Source organism: Argentina anserina, chromosome 3, assembly GCF_933775445.1.
Source record: "Argentina anserina chromosome 3, drPotAnse1.1, whole genome shotgun sequence".
Classification (NCBI taxonomy): Eukaryota; Viridiplantae; Streptophyta; class Magnoliopsida; order Rosales; family Rosaceae; genus Argentina; species Argentina anserina.
The window spans coordinates 19,047,831-19,070,485 of NC_065874.1; the positions used below are offsets into that span (position 1 = coordinate 19,047,831).

The 22,655-nt window shown below is 36.0% G+C and overlaps 1 protein-coding gene across 1 annotated transcript; it reads right to left on the bottom strand.

Moving 5' to 3' along the window:
• Window positions 1–17,725: 17,725 nt before the first annotated feature.
• On the bottom strand, window positions 17,726–18,811 carry LOC126787223 (F-box/FBD/LRR-repeat protein At1g13570-like). Its single transcript, XM_050513143.1, has one exon. It carries the CDS (start codon window positions 18,809–18,811, stop codon window positions 17,726–17,728), a length of 1,086 nt encoding a protein of 361 aa, XP_050369100.1.
• Between the last annotated feature and the right edge of the window lie 3,844 nt (window positions 18,812–22,655).

Genomic DNA, 22,655 nt, shown 5'->3' on the forward strand with positions numbered 1-22,655 from the left:
GCCTGTACCGTATCTGCTCTCCAGGCTCGGAATGGTAGACTCATTCGTCCACCATTTCCCAACTCAACCAAAGAAAGCTATATACAAGGTAGCTATTCTAATTAAAACAAATTCAATATAATTATATGAATATGTTGCATATTATGGGAATGATGCCAAGCAGGGTTTCTAGGTCGAGATCGATTCGACTGAGGCTGTATTTAGTACAGCTGAACTTATTTAAAAAACTGGTTTATGGTGGCTGATAAGCAAAATAATTGAGTATTTGATAAATTGGCTTTTTATAAGTGGTTGTTGGTGGTAGAAGCATTAACAACATGTTTGATAAACTCAAACTGGTTTTTGCTTTAAATTTGTCAAATAACCAATTTAATTGGACATGTAAGATGATTTCAAGTTAATTTTATGGATGGTTTTAAATTTTGTTAATTAAATATATTCTCAACAAGGGGCTTAGAACTTGGTTTTGATCATATAATTAACTACATAAATAATCAGCTTGTATACTACAATCACCAAAGTCGGATTACTACTTTGACCTCACCACAAGAGTTTATAGATTAATACTAAAAAAAATTCCTTGTTTTTATAAGCGCCTTAACTATTTGTTAATAATGTAATATCATTTAATTATATTGTGAATATATATGAGAGAGATATCATACCACATATTTAAAAAGTTTACAAACTTGCATTGATTATAAGGGAAATGACCAAATGTACAAAAATCTTAGAAAATATACCCAATTCAAAATTGTGTGCCAATTTCAATGTTTATCTTAGAAAATACATTACTGCCCTTTTTGTTTGTTCAACTGCCTCACACGATCTCACAGATCCCTCGTATCTCTCTCTCGGATCGCCAGCGCATCAGCAAAGCCAGATATGAGATCTCCACCTATTAGTGCAAAACAATAATTCAAACTGACGCCGACCCCACCACCGCCTCCGTCCCTCACTGCACAGTTGACAAAATCCTGACCCTCAGACCCTTACGATTCTCTCTCTCTCTCTCCCCCGAGCAACGGCAATGAAGTCCGAATCGCAACGCCTACGAGATTTGAACCCGACCACACCTGGGCGGAGGCAACATTGATGATGCCTTGTTTGTAGCTCTTATTGATGTCGGCCTTGTCCACACCACCATCATAAACCGCATCTTCGGCGCTCTCAAGGGAGCTCTCGACGGCGGGATTGACGTGCCGCACAGTGAGAAGAGGTTCGCTGGATTCTCTAAGGACTCAAAGAACTTGGATGCCGAGACTCACCGGAAAAAATATTGATTGAACAAGCTTAATTTTGTGAAAAATAGATCCGGAAATGGGAGACATGAAAGTTGTCGTCCTTGAGAAGATCCATGGAACAATCGACGAGAGAGGTGAGCACATGCTATTAGGTGTTTCACTAGCTACAGATTCATGAAGTCATTTAGGTTTGTTGGTTTTGAGATTGAAATACAGGAATGCTCGGCCAAGTTCGTTTGCTTTTCTTCTTTTTATTTTAAAAAAATATATTGCTTCTTCTTTCTGTGTTTATCACTATTGCTCATCTTGGTGAGTAGTTAACTTGAACTTTCAAAGCCAACTTGCTCTCTCCAAAGTTTGGCATTTCCATTTCACCACAAGTAGTAAGACTGCTTTTGGTAGAGCTTTTTAGCTCAGGTGATTATAAGCTAAGCCACTTGACATGTTTGGTAACCTAACTCTTCCTTCCCCGCTTCAAGTCGTAGCTTTTTTCAGCTAAATGGAGAAGGAGCTCTTACCCTCCTTTTAAAGCTACTTCTACTTCTCAACACGCGCACTGTAGCGGCGAATTAATGAACCCTTCAAAATACCGATAGGTACCCCTCGTAGTTTCAGATAATTACGACGCCATCACATGTCGATGAAAAACATCACCGTCTTGATGTTCATTCTCATTCCCACCTTTCCAGTGAAATCTGAAATCCAAACCAGAGAGCTCTTTCGCCTATTTGATACTCCAGCAATCCAGCTCAAATTGAGAAGAATAACAACAACTCATCGCCAGTGTTAGCTGTTTCCAGAGCAATCAAGAAGAAATGGTAGAGCTCTGCTTCGTTCTCGATCTCCGGAGCTTGCCGCCTCCATTTCTCAGAGACTTGAAGCAGGTAACAAGCGATTTAATCCAACTCTGAATTTTGAAACTATCGCCTTCGCCTTCGCCTTCGTAGCCTTGGCGCAGATCAGAGTAGCTTCGGAACCGAATAGGCATGTGCTTCGTCTTCAAAAATCTGATTACCTTTTCCGATCAGGTTAGCAAATGATGCACAGAAAGTGTTTGATGAATTTTCTTTGAGAGTTTGAAAGTGATGTGTCATTATTTGCATATGAAGATCATGTACATTTGCATACTCTGGTTTATCGATGGTTGTAGGATCTAAAGGAAAACATTGAGGAACCTATGCAAGCCCATTTTCACTTCAAGCAGAATCTTGTGGGCTATGTGAACCAAATATCTTGTAACTTGTACTTATCTGTCAACCATATTGCTGATGGTTTCTATCCCTGTCAGGTATATAATACGAAATGTTAATTGTCAACTTCATAGCGTGCTACCTATGAATCATTCATGTTGCCTAAACTATACATACCTTAGTGATTTTGTGATCATGGATATCACTTTACTAAATCTTATGGTGTGGTATTTAGACTTAATAATGTCTTAGAGATTTACAACATCGCCCTTTGAGTCAAGGCTTCAATATAAATTTAATGCACTTCACACCGATGAACTTTGTAGAAACATATTTCATACTCGGATGGTTTATTGCTTGTAGTCTTATAGATAAAGGGAGCTTGCACTGGTAGGAGCTTATCATTTGACAACAGGGGAGCTAGTGAGTCTCAGTGAATAGCAATATATGGAGTTATGGACTGTGATCATGATGTTTGGTCATAATATATAATGATATATACTGTGATATATATTGTATGCTGAAATTTCTGAAGTATTGAATTTTTTTAATTTGATCATATTGCTTGCCTGTGTGTGTGTGTGTGTATAAATTTGATCTAAGCTGTTAAGTGTTGATTGATTCTTAAAGTATTACACTTTGTTCTCCACAAAACTTAACGCTGAAAGTTCAGCTAATTTATTGATTGTATTTAAGTATTTTCAGCCTACTGCAATCTGAATCTCGATCATATACTAATTTAATGCTGGAAATAATAAGTTGATCTATGATGTATCTGTACTTAAGTTTACTGAACCTCTCTCTCGAGATGGTTTAGCGAGTATACATGTTGACATTGCAAATTTCAAGTTGGTTGGAATTACTTACTTTTTTTATGCTTTTATCTTCAATCTGCATATGAATATCAACACAAACCATAATATTGATTGAGACGATTTTTTTAGATCCTTCTCATGCTTTAAGTACGAGTCTCCTCATCCTCCAGATTGTTAGGACTTGTGTGCCTCTTTTTTATGTATAATAATTTCTAGTGGGATTCACATACATTCATTTTATAACATCTACAAAATTTACAGTACTGGTGGTAATTCTGTTTTTGTATAGACAATTTGTTGCTTTCTTATTTCTAATGGAATGGTTATGCACTTTCTTGCATTATTATTTTTCTATTAGGTTAATAATGTGTGAGCTATTGTTGGCTTGTCACTTCAAAAACATTATCTGTCAATGTTGAACATTATCTTGGTGTAATTTGCTATACTGTATTTGAATTTCACATCTCAAGGATTTTGAATTTAGGTTTATTGCTTGTGGACATGCAGATGTCATGGAAGTTCTCTGGAAGATGTTGTTTTAGTTAAAATGGAAGAATGTTGTTGTCTGGTCACATGGCTTAATATTGGAAAATATGATGTTATATGAAATTTTGTGAAAGTTGGAGAAAGAACAATCTTGTTTCTACGGTTCTACCCTCATTCCAGAGCCTTGTTAAGCTCAAGTGTGCTTCTTCACCAATTGACTTTAGTGTCATTGAAAGGACTAACTTGGGGTCCCTAAGTGAAGGTAATGATAATCTTTCAATCCTAAATTGTTAGTTCCATTGGACGTTGTGGTGCATATCGCAAGGCTTGTGATGCTTATTGAGATGCACAACTAATCATGATAACTTTCATACGATCTAGCAGTACATTCATTTGTTGGACAACGAATCAAGAAAATAGATTTACATTAGAGGATTAGGCTGATAGGATTAGAGCACTTTATTGGCAATATAAAACTTTTGTATTTAATGTCAATATTAACAGCTACCTACCCCTTTTTGTGGCATTTTCTCACAGGTGTTGTAACATGAGCTTCATATGTTGTCATTCCATCAAGGACAATCTTCTTACAAATAACATGTTAGAGTATCTATAACATGAATTTATAGTAGACGAAGTTAGTTATCTATTTATGAGATGATTCATTGCACATTCATATTCAAATAGATGTATTAAATCAAAATCATTAATTATTTATTGCCATTTTTTCCTTGACTAAAAATTGTAAGCAGCTATTTGTACCTGCTAGTCCAATATCATATGTTTATTTTCAAATGTCACATATTAATTATAGTTTTTTAAGTTTTGAGAGTTGAGAAAAATGGTAAGGAAATAATACATTTATGTAGTTACTTGATCAGAAACAAGTTGTAATGGAATACATTTAATGAACAAATTTTAAATCTATCCAATATTAATCATATGAAACACTATAATTCAATAAGATCAATTTGAAATTATTACATGTCCAAATTAGTCATTTGATAAATTAAAAGCATAAGCCAGTTTAAGATTACCAAACGCTCTGTCACTATTTCTGCTACTAAAAGCCACTTATAGAAGTCAGTTTACCAAACACTTAGCTACTTTACTTATCACCTACTTATTCTCAGAAATAAGTATAAGTCAACTTATTTAATAAGCTCAGCTGTACCAAATACAGCCTAAGACATCTAGCCGGTTTGATATATGTTTAACATATTACATATATCATTCCCCTTGTTTTGCTTTGAGTATTTTGGTTCTTGAGATTCCTCATTTTATTTTCGAGCTTTATTAGTTACGTTGTGACTCTTCCCTCATTGACTCATCAAAGGTTATTGGCATGATTATTAAATGTCCCCTAATTTGTTATTAGGGGTTACTGTGTGTCACTAATTTATTATTAGAGGGTTACTAGGTGTCAATAATTTGTTATTAGATGGTTACTGGGTGTCAGTAATTTTTTCCGATGGCCGAAATTAGGCGATTGGTGGATGGAGTCCCGACAACAGTGACCAGAGTTCGGTGATCGAAGCTCGGAGTCCAGCAAGGTTCTGGCAAAGTGATGTGACATCAACTCTCTCTCTCTCTCTTAAATAGATGAAGGTAAAATAGTCTCAAAAATATACAAGATCATAGTTTTTGTACTATTTGGTCAAATAGTTGTAGATACTCTTTAGAGTAAATGATCATATTTTGAATTTTATCATTCAAATAAAGGTCTAAATTTATATGAATTAGTCATTTTTCCTTATCATATTCCTATCCAGAATGAGTAACATAGGCAAACGTATATGATATTCACTTTTAGTTTTCATACACTACTAGAAAAAAGAGTTCTCACACTGATTTTAATCTGTGAGAATTGAAGGTATTTCACACGGATGTCAGTGTCAGAAAGCTATTAGACACGGTGTGCATACAGAATGTCTATCGGTGTACTTTGGAGGGGGGGGCTAATAGCTATTAGACACAGATTTTAAAGTCCGTGCGAGTTGTTAACATGGGTCCCATAAATATCTACGACCATACTCAATTTGTCCAATAGGTTATCAGTGTCAATAAATTTCTTTATTCACATTGATATCTGTGTGTTATACTACAATACACACTGATATCAGTGTGATGTCTTGAGTCTTATAATAGATTTAAAAAAAATCAATATTGGCCTAATATATATTACTCATATATCTCCATCAATATTTATATCAATTTCTTATCCAAGAATAAAATCAATTTGAGGCTTTAAGGAAATGATTAACTTTTATTATAACTTAGAGTAACAATTACACATGGAAAATTTCACAATGACAAACAACAAGTTCACAAAAATATATCTCAATAAACCTAATATAAGTCAGACTAGAAATACTAAAAAACATTCTTCAGAACTGTATCACACTTCCAGCTGGAGTAGCCTCATTCTCAAGTACCTGCAAAGTATGAGAACTCTAATCAGACCAATATTATGACACATGATGAAGCTCAAATTCAGCAGAAACTGAGTAATGAAACTATATAAATCCTATTAAAGTCTTTTTTCTCACCAGCCCCTTTGGCAACTGCACTCTGGACCAAAGTGAGTTCCACTGGATGGCTTTCAGCTTTCAGCAATATTAGTAAACATACCAGATGACTTAACCACTGGCCTAGTCTTGCATATGGCATTCTGCAAATATAGCAACCAATCATCTTAGTATACAAAGACCAACAAATAAAAAAGAAAATAGAGATAGCAGAGCATTTCAAAGCAGGACTGTAGTAACTCTGGAATCAAGTCTAGTATGTGATATATATATATATATATATATATTTATGTTAGTACGAATCAAGTTAAGTATGATTAAAACCATCTTCTTCTATAAGCTAATTAGCAATTCTGGAATAAGAACTGAACGATAATAAAAAAGAACAGATGTTAAATGGAACAGATGAAACCTGAAAACTGAACTGAAAGCAAGGAGGTTCACTGAAAATTCTGGGCTGCAGACTTAACAATATTTGAATTTAAACAAACATTAATAAGAGAATTTCAACCTCCGGAACTTCCTAAAGATTCGGCATCTCATCTTTCTCATACATGTAAGAATTTTCCTGCACATAGAGAACCACAATATATGTAAGCATACTCACATAGAACCAGAGCCAACTTATATATTTACCGACTTCATTTGTAGACATCATTTTACCACGCCGACATTGCTGGTTACTTGCCGCCTCTCCGACCTCGCTCTCTTCCACATCAACTCCATGCAGACCCAATCACTACATCTATTTCCTGCAACAAAATCATTGTGCGGTTAATTTAGCAGGCTCATAGACGTACATGCTTAATAAATCAGTTCAATTTAATTCTTTTATTTTTCAGAAGTATGACATGTTAAACAAAAGATGAATAAAAGGAACTAAGATTGTAACCTTGTTAAACATAATATTCATCAAGCATGGGAATGATCACTATGACATGTCTTGTACTTATTGTAATAATCTTCATCACGTAGGCATTTTAACTGCAAGCCAGAGATAATAGATATGTGCTCTTTCTATACACCAAAAAGATGCATGACTACTATCAAAACAAAAACAAAGTATGACTCCAAGCATGTGGATAACATGTATCACAGATAAGTGCAAAAGATAAATTGATAACATGTATCCAGCAAATTGAACAATGATATGCATAGATCAAGCTTTCACAAGAATTTGCAATTAGATATAAGATATTGTAAGAAGAGAAAAAAAAACGTTTTCTGCAACTCCATAATAGAGAGTTAGAGGAATCCACAAGACATTATGATTCAGAAGAGCCAATTATTAAAACTTACATATCATCTTGACAAAAAGAAAATTATACTCATTGCACTATGATTAGTTAATTACCTTTTTGGATGTTGTCTGATAGGCTTCCTCTGTATGTTCATACTCGGATTCTTGTGTGGGAAAAGTAGTATAGTGATGATCCATTTGCAAGTTTATAAATGAAATAGCAAAATAATTGCTAACTTATTTCCTGTATATTTGCCATATACTGCATTCACTGAATTTTTGTAGTGGTGGTATTGTAATATAGTTGCATATAATAGTTGTAATACAACAACAAGATTATAGAAGCATGATTATAGCTGTAGCGCACATATATTGTTAAATCTGAGACAATATTCAATCAATAGAAAGCTATATTCAGCTTATGCATGCAGATACCAAGCTACCACGAATGCTAACTTATCATCTCATATAATCATGTACACTCTAATAACAACTCAAGCACCAACTAAAGCATCAAAATCTAACATAGCGCCTTAATAAGCTGATTTAACGCACACATCCACCGTGCCAAGATCGACACAGCACATATCATACAAAGGTCGTATTAGTAACCAAATCAAGATTTCAAACACAAACACACGAATTAGCACTCTCAATTTCAATTCCTCAAAGCAATAAATTGTACTAATATTCAAGAAGGAAATCGAAGCGTACCGTAATCTGGACGCTGACGCTTTCCCATGTCGAAAACCATCCCCGGCGGCGGCGGCAACTGCAGTCCATCGTTGTACCTCCAATAAGATCGACCATTCTCAAGTCTCTTTGACTATGTGAGGCTTTGAATCTCAGAGATTTCATCAGCACTAGACTGAAAGCAACGAAAGAAGGGGAAGGAGAGGGCGGCACATTCCGATCTGGAGAAGGGACTCAAGGGAGAGTCCGTCGATGCGGCGCAATTTTGTTCCTTTTTTTTTATCTCTCGAACCCTTTCTCTTCACTTAATACATGGGCATAAGGCTTATGTGAATATTAAATATACAAAGGATATGTATTGTGCTTAATACCTACTGTCAACAGTGAGGCAACAAAATCTCCCACTGAAATATGTGTAAATAAGGTTTTTCACCGACAATCATGTGAGATTATAATTCAATAATATAGTTTATATACACTGTTATCTATGTATATTCTTATAACACACTGATTTTTGTGTGTATTATTTTTTACACACTGATTTTGGTAGTTATTATTAGTTTAGAGATTGTGTGTGGACCCACATATACTCATTTCACACGGTTAACTGTGTGAGTTAGTATCTCACACAGATTTATGACAATCAGTGTGAGTAAAATCAGTGTGAAAGTTATTTTTGCTAGTAGTGATATTGAGATACACAAGCAGTTGCCTACAATTTCTTTATTTTCAAAAAAGCAATGAATAATGAATGATATTGATTCAAGGTACTTTCAACACATATATTTGAATATGAATATGGACAATGAATCATTAGTCTCATTCTAATAGACAATCCATTTTGCTAAATACATATAATCTAACAACATTAATAATTTATCTGCAGGAAGATTGCCCTGACACCTTCGAGCTCCCTGTCTAAGTTTGGAACCAATAATCTTATCTTTTCTCCTTTGCAACAGTATTGATCATGCATGAACTTCCCAAAGCTAATAGAACCTCATAATGATGAATGTGCTCTACTACTTGCTGACTGTTGCTCAACAATTTGTTCAGTGCAGGTGCCAATATCTTGAATACATTCCTTCACTTACTAATGAACTTGACCAGTAGGAATAACACAAATTAAAATTCACATTCATTACTAGGTTGATCAACACCAGAAACAAGTGATAGGAATGATCTCATTCATAACTTCATCCTTTAACCAGAGAAGCTCACATCTTTATTGCCTCTCTTACTCTTATTTAGTTATAATTCAAGCAGCCCACTCTTCTTTCCAAATGCTTCTCACAACATGCTCGCTCTTAGTAAATTTCAGTAAGAATTCAAACAATGTGTTCCAAAATCATGGAAGGGATTCTGCCAAACTAGAGTTGGCTTTAATTCATCTCTTTATATTCTATTTTTCAAAAATTAAATCTAACTCAACATCGTTTCATTCTTGTTCTCCTTCCTCAGTAAGACTTCAAACATTTTTCAAACAACATGCTCTTATTTTACATCGTTTCAATCTCCTTCTCTAACAGACTCGGACAAATATTCAACAACTCTCAATTTCAAATAAACAAAGTTTGCAGCTAATCAAGAAAGCCATTATGCTCAACCATGAACTTCAGTAAGAATAAGAAACTAATGGAGTATATCTAATCTCATTCTATAACAAGAACCGTAATTGATTGCAAAAGAAAATAGCAACAGAAACCAGACCAAAGGTATAAAAGAGTGCTCCACCACCATACTGAGGCCTACATGTTGATTACAAATATAAATAGCAATGAACACAATGAATCTATCAATTATCAGGACGACGAGAATCATGCTAGATAGGAGTAGTGTCATACTTAATTAGCAGTGCGTTGCGCTAACATATATCATCATATTAGCAACAAAATGTAAAAGACAATAGGCTTCTTTGACACAATTAAGGAAGTTTGAAAACTCATCATAAACACAAAAGTCCCCCTCCCCCAAACCAATTTTCTTATTTAGAGCAATTGAACCCAAATAAGATACATATCGTGAACCAGACCTTCATTGATTATCTAGCATGAGCTAATAAACAAACACTTCCATCCCCAATCACAAGTCACCCATACTAGTCAGTACATCCACATACTTTGGAATTAAATTACATGCCAATTACTAATTCCTATCCAGTAGCAGTTGGGTATGAATTTATTTTATATAAAAATGACCCAAAATCTCATATGAATCGAATTCCTAAACCAAGAGAAATAAGAAGGAATGACTTCAATACATACTGATCCAAGATGAGCCATTCAGTGATGGAACTACCATGAAAATCAAGTAAGAAATTTATATATTTATGACTGAGAAGAAAACAACTTACCACAAAATCAAGAGTCCTCCGCCCTAGCCTACATCCCTCTCTTTCAACCTAGGGTTTTGATTCGACATATCTCCAAAACACAGCAACAACATTGAAGAGAAGATGCGAATGATCAAAGTTTTCAACAGTTATATTGGATCGTAATTATATTGAATCACCCATTGGTATTTTGAAACATTCGCGCGGCAGAAGAACTTTTAGAAATAGGGTATAGCAGCTTTGGCTTTTGGCCTTAAAAAAAGTCAGGGCTCCACTTATAAGCGCTAGAGCTGAAAAGCTCCACCAAACACAACTGTGAATGGTTCTGACAAGAGCGAGCTACCCTGATCACAGTGGTTTTGATCTATAAGAGCATCCGCACCCATAAATTGCATTGGTAGGGCCAGAAGCAAATTTTGCTTCAAGCAAATCGATTTCATATTTTGCTCAAGCAAATCGATTTTTTCACACACCCATTTACAATTTGCTTGAGCAATTCAATTTTGTCTTGTTGTGAAATAGTTAATTTTTTTTATCAGATATATTTACAACCAATAATAATGTGCCACGTGTCATTATCGACTCGATATTATTCAAAATTTCCGATAAGATTTTCGACTAATAGATAATTGACACATGTCACTACCACGTGTCATTGTCGCTAAAATAATTGGAGCAGATTTCCGATAAGATTTTCGACTAGTAGAGAATTGACACGTGTCACTGTCAGCAAAATAATTGGACCAAATTTCTGATAAGATTTTCGACCAATTTGCTATAAAAACGTCTAATATCACTCATTATAACTCATCCTTCAATCTAAACACTTAGCAACATTTCCTTGTTCATCACTCTGATGAATCCTTTCAGCTTTCACAATTTTTTCAGGCGGAGACAACGTCAACAAGAAGAGGATGACGATATGGAGCAATCATTCGTGAATCAGGTGGTCATGGCGGAAGCACAACACGATGATGAATCAACACGACCAAGCGGTTCACGTCGCGGTAAAAAACCGAATAAGCCACGTCAAAGGCTATCTAGGGGACACAATCTCATGGAAGATTACTTCATCGAACGTCCAATTTTCGACGCTCAAGACTTTCGTCGGAGGTACAGGATGAGCAGAGACCGATTCAACATTATCATGACGGATCTCTGCAACCACGACATGTCTTGTCATTGCAAGAGTAGCTTGAACTTGTTGTAGTGAGAAGCGAGCGCGATTCGGGTCCTTGGCTCCTTCGGAGGTTTCTCACCCGGTGCTAGCACCCAATTTTGCATATAATCGCCATGAATTGTCTCCCACAATTTGTCCCTCTTTTGTTTGTTACCGTCATATTCATCAATGCTATGACGGACAAAAGAAATGCACATTTGTAAATCTTCGGAAGGAAGCCAATGGGTGCCCATTGTTTGAGAAAAAAATGCTAAACGAAAAGAAAGAGGAGATACGAAAAGAGAGAGGAGATGGAGGAAGATGTGAAATTTGTTGTGCACAAATTGGTGTGAGTTCATAACAAATTGAAGTAGTATTTATAGGCAATTTTTTGGGAGAATTTTGAAATTTTGGGGATTTTTTTACAATTTTTTGGGTTTATTTCCGTTATGATCAAATAGTAGCCGTTGCCAATTAATTCTGACCGTTGGATCGAAATTTCTGATTCAAAATGGAAGGCCCAGATCAATTGGACCGTTGGCCAATCTGCTTGACACGTGGCAACCATTCATTGGCTCGCTTTTTTTTTTGGCGCGTGCGTTGCACGCGCCTAACATAAAAAAATTCGCCCGCGCCTGACGTCACCCACGGGCGGTGGGCTCCGCCAGGCGATCGAGCAAACGCCGGAGCAAAATTTGCTCGAGCGATCGGACGAGCACCGCGGCTGGGTTGACTGGGCGAGCAGCTCGCCTCCTCCTGCTCGCCGGTGCGAGCCTCCCCTTCTCCTGCTCGAGCTCCTCCGGCTGGTCCCTCCTCCTGCTCGAGCACGCCGGCAAAATTGCTCGCCGCTGCGGATGCTCTAATTGACTCGGAAGTAGCTTTATAATTAAGCTTATATGTACCGATACAATACGACTCAAAGACCCAAAGTTACAATCCCCATGAGTCATAACCTTTCATGAAATTTAAAATTACGACTTGTGATACCTTATGTTGGAGTAGGGCTTTCATGGATGTCACTAATACGTCTATACTTGATGAACATCATCTAACAAATTTATATTGAATCGGTCATTTTAACATTATAATTAGGAGAACCAAACAAGGTTGAATGACTAGACATACATGTACGTATCTAACCAAACAAAAACACTTCATCCACTAGTGAAACAAAAAACAATACAGAACGGCACTCCGACTAATCACATGATTAAACAAACACATGACGAAAAAGATCTTAATAATTACGTACGTACTGCTTCAAAGCTTTAGAGAAGAACCTTACGTATGTAAACAAATTAATAAACTGGTAATTAAGAGTGGTAAAACCGTAAGACTTGATTAAGAATTTATCAGCTATAACTTTCACTGGTAACTACTACTACAATACTATATTTTGTGATCACAGCCGGTTTGCTTTTACTTATATAATTTTTTATTTCTCAAAACTATTACGTATTAAACTCAGAAGTACGTGATCGAATTATCAAGGTTTCAATGTTTCATAACTCCCCTAGGTGTAACCTGAGCTGGATTTCTTGTGACCATAGTGAACTCTTGCTTCTCCGCAACATCAACATCATCTCCCTGATTCGCCCCTTCTCACTCGAATTTACGCACCAAATTTGCCACGAAATACTTAGAGATGAAGCACTGGCAAACCAAGGCCAGGGCGCAAATCCTCCTCCCAACCCCAGATGGCATCATATTAATCTTCCTACTCCCAGCATATCAACCCCTTGTCGTTCTCCTTACTCAGAAACCTCTCCGGTTTGAAATCCATAGGGTCCATATCTGCCACCATAAAGTTCACCGTCCCGTTCTTGGGCACCACATGACCTTCCACAACGACGTCATGCGTGACGGAATGCGGCAGTACAAAATGCACCGGCGGGTGACGTCTTAGACTTTCCATGATGACAGCTTTTAGATAGGGCATCTTCTGAAAGTCCTCCTCTTTCACCCTCTTCAGACTCCTCCACAACCCCTACAATGTCTGCAACGAGCCTCTCCTAGACAGCTGGATACTTGATAATGTTAGCCACAATCCACTGAAACGCCGTTGAAGTAGTATGATAGATCGTTTTGTTAAAATGTCTATAATAAACCCTGTAAAACATCATCGTTAGTATAGAATAAACAAGGATCGTTCTTTCTGGGAAATTGAAGGGAACTCTAAACTTTTAATGTTAACAAATAATGGGGGGTTTGAGATTGATTATTAGCTACTAAAATAAAACCTAAATTACTATTTACATGATCGACTTCTCTTTAACAAACTTAAACCAAATTTACCATTACACCACATAATTACAAGTTCGAACCTATCATGCATTCTAATTCGACCAATTACATACTTTTTAGACACCAATACAATTAGAGCCTTAGGGGATCATCTAATCATGCAAGATTTCAATTAACATTTAGATTGACTTAGGGCCTAATCTAAATTTGCATGCAATCGAATTCAATAACAGTTAGAGTAGATTATATTTAAGCACCAAATCTTTATTGGAGACATGTTTCATGTGTGGCGTCACCCACCATGGTTTCACATGCAAATTTCCAGAATTTTTACCACTTTTAATCAACACAAACCGAACCTACTTAAGACATGATTCGATTTGTGTTAATATGGTTGATGAATCTAGCACTCAAACACAATCTTAGGGATTGCATCCAACCACTAAATTCATATGCACATATCTGAAAATTATCTAAAAGTATGAGAAAGATGATTAGAACACAACAATAGAAATACAAACTCATTAATTATAAGAACATAGATTCGGCATAGTCTCAAAAAAAATATCAAATACAATTTGAAAATTCTAAAACAAATACAAAACCAATATTTCCACATAAATAACAACTTACATTCTTCATAGACAAAGAATTATAGATTAACACAAATAGACGAAGCCATGGAGATGAGTTGCGAGAATCACACGTTGTAGGAACATTGGAGGTGTGTCTTCAATAGTGAAACTCGGTGGAGATGATGATATTTTTGGGGTGGACGGCTTGGCTAATTTGTGAGGGAAATTTATGGTGGTGTTTCTTCCTATAAACATGCCATGCTTTAATCCCTAAAACATGGAAAGTTTTATTCCCTAAAACATGCCATGCTTTAATCCATAAAACATGGAAAGTTTTATTCCCTAAAACATGTCATGCTTTAATCCCTAAAACATGTCATGTTTTATTCCCTAAAACATGCCATGTTTTATGCCTTTAATGATCATCTTCTATTTAATTATTGCATGACTTGGCTTCATCTTTTTTTCTTTAATTATCTCTTCAATCCAATCTGAAAATAAGAAAATAAAATCATAATTAAGAAATAATTAGTTTCAAAACCTAACAAGGATTCCTAGTCAAACTAGGGCTCTAAACCAATTATGCGTTTTAACTCATGTAAGCACAAAAATGCATCCAATACTGCTCAAGACTCTTACTACGACTCAATGACTCAATAGTACAACAATAAGGGCTAAGCAAAGTACAAATTGAGGTAAAAACATGTTAAGAACATCGCACAAAGTGCTCTTATCATAGTATCAGTTCCCGCATTCAAAAATTCAGAACAGAGGCTAATGATCTCGTCCTCTGTCAGTTTCCTCGATCTTCTCTTCGGGAAGCTCGAGATCCCAGAGTGTCTCAACGTAAGCTAATATATATTCATCATTCTGAAAGGTATGATGCAGAGTGTATATGCATCAGACAATACTGAATAAAGATCATTCCATAAGAATCATAAACACACATATATATATGAGTACAGAAGAAATGTATTCTTAGAAGAACTAAGAAACATACTTAATTACATCCCTCTCCTTTCCCTTTCTTCAACAGATCCAAACATGTTGAAATGGAACAACTGCACACTAAGTAGAATGATTAGTAATAGAGAGAAGGTCTTCTGTACCTCAACACCAAGCAACAGAATGAGACTGCGACTTAATGCTGGGAATAAGAGATGTTGAGTACATGGACTTTATCTCCTTATATATTGGCCTATTATGAACTAGAGACTCACCCCATAAGGAGTCCTAGATCAGCTGTAATCTTAACAGAATATGAGATATAATCTTATCATTATACATGTATATTAATCAGATAATTAATTGATTAAAGTCCTCTGATCTTGTAGAGATATATAATCTCCACAATCTACTACAATCCTAGTTAAACTCATCTACTTCAAGTTAATTGGATTAATGAAATGCAGATGAGTTAATATATTCCTAATAGATAATATTAAGTCCAATATTGTTCTTACAATCTCCCACTGGACTCATATAATCTATTTATGCTAAGAAGCTGCAATACTGAACAATTAACAACTGAAATGCACGCTGAAGCAAATGTAACTAATAGACTTTAAAAAACAGCTTGGTCAATACATAGCATCTGACATAGAACCAAAAACCATGTTTGATTACAAACCAAGATGATTAGAGACCATTAATGTCAAACACTAAGATCACATAAGCCAAATGATAAGGTGAGCATGTATTTGGTAATTATATCTATCTGATGCACCAAAAACTCACAGTCCTACAAATATTTGAATTCAATCAAAACTTGCAAAAAACAATTTACCTGTAGTGAAACTGAAACTGAACTGTATGGTTAATGATTTACTAAATGATATTATATACTGCATTGGTATATATATATATATATATGTAATTATATAAAAATGATTTGATTATAACACATAACTGTAAATTTAAGATTCAAGGATATAAAATGGAGTCTGAACTGAAATACCTCGAGATTTTATTAAGCATCTTGCAATAAGCAAGTGTTTATTGAATCAAAAATTACAACTTGGAAAAACAACCTATTACACTAAATGAACTGAAATGAAAAACTGCTGGAAGCTCCCACAAAGCTAAATTGATATAAGCTCCCACTGAGCTCATGCATATAAATCTTCCAACACACCCGTGTTCTTCACATGCCTCTGGAAACAAGATATGGCTAATGCTTTGGTGAATGGGTCTGCTAATTGAGAATCAGTGTCTATGTCCAAAACTATCACTTCACCCTTCTTAACCCTCTTTCTCACATCATAATATTTCAAATTAATGTGTTTGGAATTTGTAGACCTCTTACTGTTTTTACTAAAGCATACTGCAGCTTCATTGTCACATAATATTTTCACAGCATGTGAAACTAATCCACTTAAAACATCAGTATAAATCAAGAAATTCCTCATCTAAAGAGCCTGACACATGCCCTTTAGGATTTAATTAATAAAAGAAAAAAATGAATCAGCTTCATTGGTTTTATTGGTGGCCGGGTGCATGCTTTGTCTCAAGGAACGGTGGCTGGGTTGATAAGTAGTTAATTACTGATTAAAGAAGACATAACATAATATATATTGGAGGTCTGGTCATGATCATGTAATTAACAACAAGAACAAAAAGTTTCATACTCACCAAATTTAACAAGAATGTATTCATTTTATGATTCAAAGGTTAATTAATTCAAAACAGATTAAATTACGTAGAAGCACTAGCTAGCAAGTAGCAAAAAATAGCAACCATGATCAATTAATTTCAAAAATTAAAACCGTAAAAGTGCTGCATACTTGCATTTTCACCAAAGAGCTAGAAATAATGAAATATAGAACGTTCGCATTAGAACTCTCATTCAGAAATCTACCATCGATTAGTAGTCCACCGGAATGTAATTTATTTTTGTTTCTCTGGTGTGTAAATCGCTCACATCCAATCCCTACCGGCCAGAATTCTTGATTAGTACAATGAGGAATCTTTGGCTTCCCAAGTCTGAACCACTCCAAGAAAGGTTGCAGAAGACTGGAAAGAGCATTGGCCAGGCAGTGAGTCGCTTACCAAGAAACATTGGCAGAACTTCTGTGGAACAACAAAAACCGGTTGTTGAATCCGCCACCGGCAAAGTGCCTAACTATACTGGTCTATATTGCATCCGCCACTCCGCAAAAGCAGGTTGAAGAGTTATATGTTGAAGCATGGGTGAACTTGTAAATCAAGAATGGATGAAACCTACTTCAGCTTTGGTGAAAAGCCAATAATGTTCAAAACTCGCAGTTGGGTAGATGCGAAATTTTGGTTTGCCATTGCAGCATCGTCTACTCTCTGGATCTTAATGCTGTTGTCCCTCTTCTTAGTCTCTTCATACAAAATATGTAACTCTTGAAGAGCAGGGGAGCTTATAAGCAGAAACTTAATGAATTCTAATTCATCTTCCGCACCAGAGAAGCCTGTTACTTTCAGACGTTGCAATTTGGGCAATTTCCAAGAGGTTGCCTCCTCATTTTTCTGGCGACCCCAATATTCTTGTTCTTGGCGAAACGAAATTTCTAGTTCTCGTAGAGTAGGTGTACTTCTGAGCAATATGTCCCACCTCCCACAAGGCCATTTTCGATCAAGTGAAACATGAACAAGATTCAAGGTATTCACGAGTTCAACATCTTCAAACTCTTCTCCAACTTTAAGAAACTGAAGATTTGGTGCGTCAATTTTTAGACGAGCGATATCCTTCAAATGACATACAGTCAATCTCTCAAGCAAAAGACTATAAACAATCAGTTTTTCCAATTCTAGTTGGGGCACGATAGCTCTCTGAATATCAAGGGTCTTCAAATTCCTGAAGCCTTTGAATGTCGGCGGGAGGCTTAGAGAACAATTGCTCAACTCTAAATGAGTCAAATGTTGGCAAGAAAACAAAGAGGATGGTACAACGTAAGGTCGGTATAATCTACTACGCTTATACCCTTTCACTATGAACTGTTTGATAGGAGTTTTCGATAGATGACGAATCCATCGGTCCATAGCAATTATGTCCATAGCATATTTTGTAGAGGGTTTGAAAGAGTGTATGGGACCATCATGAAGTAAGAGAACGTGATCCACAACATAGGGGTCATCTATAAAAAGATCGAAAGCTAGAGAGGGAAGCATAGCCCATTGGAATCTCCAGTGACGTGATAAAATACTTGTCCTCCCTGCCTCCTTGAAAGGCAAATATGACAGAATTTGTTGCGTAAGGTCGTCCGGTAGGTTGCTTATTCTGTCCAACTCCAGCTTTCTTTTCTTCCTTATGGGGGAGGAGGTTGCTCCTGGCATCATCGTCGGGACAAGATAGATATTTATGTACCAAAGGATCGGACCCAGATAGCCAAAAGACCGATCACTATTGTTAGCTCAACAACTTATTGACTTATGGACATATTGTATTTACGTAGTTGTAGTAATTGACTTTTGTGTTCAGTGCTCATATTAGATAGGTCTCCTATAAATGTATGATCTGAACTTGTATGAATAACAATTATTCTATTCTATTCTATTTGAGTTGGTATCAGAGCAAAGATCCGAAGGACTTTGTCTCTTCTTTTTCCGCTACAATTTGTTTGTGGAGTACTATCCATAGTGACATAGAAATGATGTTACTATGTCACTATGGATGTTACTTTCTTTGAGGACATGAGTTATTTTACTTTTTCTGATCCAATCATTCATGGGGAGAATATTTTTCGAAGAGTTGTATCATGGCGAGGGGGGGAATCAAAAAGAGTCATTGTTAGAGATACATTTACTCCAACATCAAAAGCTCATTCTGAGGTGGAAACTTCAGATAATCAACTACCAACAGTGGCAGAAGCTCCACCAGAGGTAGAAGCATTAGACAGCCAGGTTCCAGAAGAAGAACCAATAGTTGAGAGAACAACTGCCCCTCCCGCCATCACTCATACCCCTGACCAACGACTTACTGGTGCAGAAGGTCACTCATTTGAGGTATGTCCATCCACTGGTACTAGTAGTGAGTCTGATAGTGGGCAATATGTGTTATCAAATAGGTCTACTAGAGGTCAACTCCCAAAAAATATGAACCTAGTTTACATGCCAAATCAAAATATTCAGTAGCCAATTATATGTCCACTATGAGCTTATCAAAGTCATATGAATCATTTATGAATCAAATATATGTTGTATCGGTACCTAATAAACTACATGATGCATTGGGGGATCCAAAATAGAGAAAAGCAAGAGGCATTGCAGAAAAATGATACTTGGGAACTTGTGTCTCCACCACATGCCAAGAAAGTTGTAGGGTGTCGTTGGGTGTTCACTGTGAAGCATAATTCGGATAGATCAATTAGCAGGTATAAAGCACGCCTTGTTGCGAAGGGGTTTACTCAGACATATGGTATTGATTATGATGAGACTTTTGCTCATGTTACAAAGATGAACACTATCTGAGTGCTCCTTTCATTTGCTGCTAGTTTGAATTGGTCATTCCGACTGTTTGATGTCAAGAATGCATTTCTTCATGGAGAGTTAGCTGAAGAGGTGTATATGAGTCTCCCTCCAAGGTACGTAACTACTTCTTGTGATTTTGTGTGCAAATTAAGAAAGTCTCTATATGGTCTCAGATAGTCACCTCGTGCCTGATTTGGGAGGTTCTCACAGTTTATGCGGAAGATTGGTTACAAACAGAGTAATTCAGATCATACCATGTTTATTAAGCATCGCAAGGGAATGTAGTAGCTTTGATTATATATGTTGATGATATGGTGATTACTGGGAATCATACTGTAGAGATGGATCGGCTGCTGGAACAGTTGTCTTCTGTGTTTGAGATGAAGGACTTGGGTGATCTCAAGTATTTCTTAGGGATTGAAGTAGCAGTGGGAGAGACGGGATCTACTTGTGCCAGAGGAAGTACATACTTGATTTGTTGACAGAGACATGTATGTTTTGCACACCTATCGACACCCTTATCAAGCAAAACCATCGTCTAGCAGAGTATCCAGACTAGACACCGACTGATCGAGCTCGCTATCAGAGGTTAGTTGGGTGCTTGATATATTTGACTCAAACTAGACCATATATTGCTTATACAGTGAGTGTAGTGAGCCAGTTCATGCATAATCCAAGCGAGAGTCACATGGATGTTGTTGTGAGAATTTTGAGGTACTTGAAGTCAACTCCAGGGAGATGAGTAATGTTCTCTAAACACAACAACATTTTTTAGGTTAGTGGTTTTACAAATGCAAACTGGGTTGGAAATATTACAGACAAGAGGTTGACATCAGGTTACTTTACCTTTGTGGGAGGTAATCTGGTTACATGGAAAAGCAAGAAACAAAAGGTGGTGGCACGGTCTAGTGCGGAAGTTAAGTATAGAGGTATGTCTCATGGTTTGTGTGACCTACTATGGCTGAGAAACCTATTATGTGATTTAAGTGTCAAACCAAAAATATCATGAAATTGTATTGTGACAACCAGACAATAATTGATATTTCACATAATCCGGTACAACATGATCGCTCTAAACATGTCGAGGTTGATCGTCACTTCATAAAAGAAAAGTTTAATGCAAATACTATCAGTTTTTCTTTTGTTTCTACAAAAAATCAGCTGGCAGATATATTAACTAAAGGTGTTTCGAAAAATGCATTCTATGATTCGCTTGATAAGTTGGGCATGATTAATGTGTATGTGTCAACCTGAGGAGGAGTGTTAGCTCAACAACTTGACTTATGGACATATTGTGTTTATGTAGTTATAGTAATTGACTTTTGTGTTCAGTGTTTATATTAGATATGTCTCTTAAAAATGTATGATCTAAAGTTGTATGAATAACAATCATGCTATTATATTTGAGTACTATTACTTGGAAAAAGGGTTTGATGACTCATAGGGTATATAGGCCTTCAGAAGGAAATCCTTCTTCTAACTATAAAATCATTTCCTAGACAGGAAAGGAAATTTGATCCTTGTCTGCTGAAGAAGCTAGGAATCCTGAATCCATTCAACGAAACTTAAATAAACATCAATAAGGGTCTTAAAAAAAACAAAGGATAATGTATAACAGTTAGTTTCTGTCATGGATATGGCAAAATTTGATATAAGACAGGCCGATATGCTTGATAAGTTGATAACATAAGCATGCATTGATTAATTAGGAACCTGCACATTGGATGCGTTGCCTTCCTTTGTTAAGTGTTTAATACTGAGGCTGTTTAGACTTAGGGTTTATCGCTCCATTGTCGCCAAATTAAATAAATGTAATACCAAGAAATATTTCTTTAAATTTTTCTAAATCCTTTTATAGTTCATGTTCAAAGTTCAAACACTCCTCTGATATCAATTAACATTTTCAATACTGCAGGACTGTAATGTAACATAGTACAACAACGTGTAACATCAATGCACAATTTCTGTCCTTCGCAACTAAACTGAGGCAATTTCATTGAGATCGAGTGAGCCAGTAACAATTAAACCTCTTATGATTTCTAATAATCCAGGGTAGCCTTCCTGGTGTAGTGGCAAGCTGCTTCAACACTTTTTCCAAGGGAGTTCGAGTCTTACAAACAGCAGTCTTTTTTTTTTTTTTTTTTGTAGTTTTTCCTTTGAAACAGCACACCAAAGCATAGTTTTACATAAAAATGACACAATATGTTTGCTAGAATTATACAATTAAGAGAGATGTCGTCTTTAATGATTAAATTTACAAAATTTTCTAATTAATTAAGATTACATATACAAATTTCTTTATATTTTAATATCATAATAATTTGTGCACCAGTAAGTTTGATTTTCTGGCTCCGCCACTGAAGAGAGGGATCGATTACATGGAGAACCTGCACATTTCTTGCAAACTACCAATCCTACAAAGATTGATTTGATCTGAGAGAAGCGGAGAGATTGAATGATATGTGCAGAGAAAAGTAAAAAAGCGTTGAAGAAATTCACAACCTAGTGATAACTTGATTAACTTCAGTCTTGCTACTACCAAAATTAACTTTTCTTATAGTGAAGTTATCACAGGGAGAAGAATCCTTAGACAGCGTCTTATACTGCATTTGAGGGCAACAGTTGGTGATCCAAACTAATGGTCCAGTCACTAAACATTAATTTAAATTGAAGATAATAAGTTACTATCAACCACGTACAATATACATGTTAG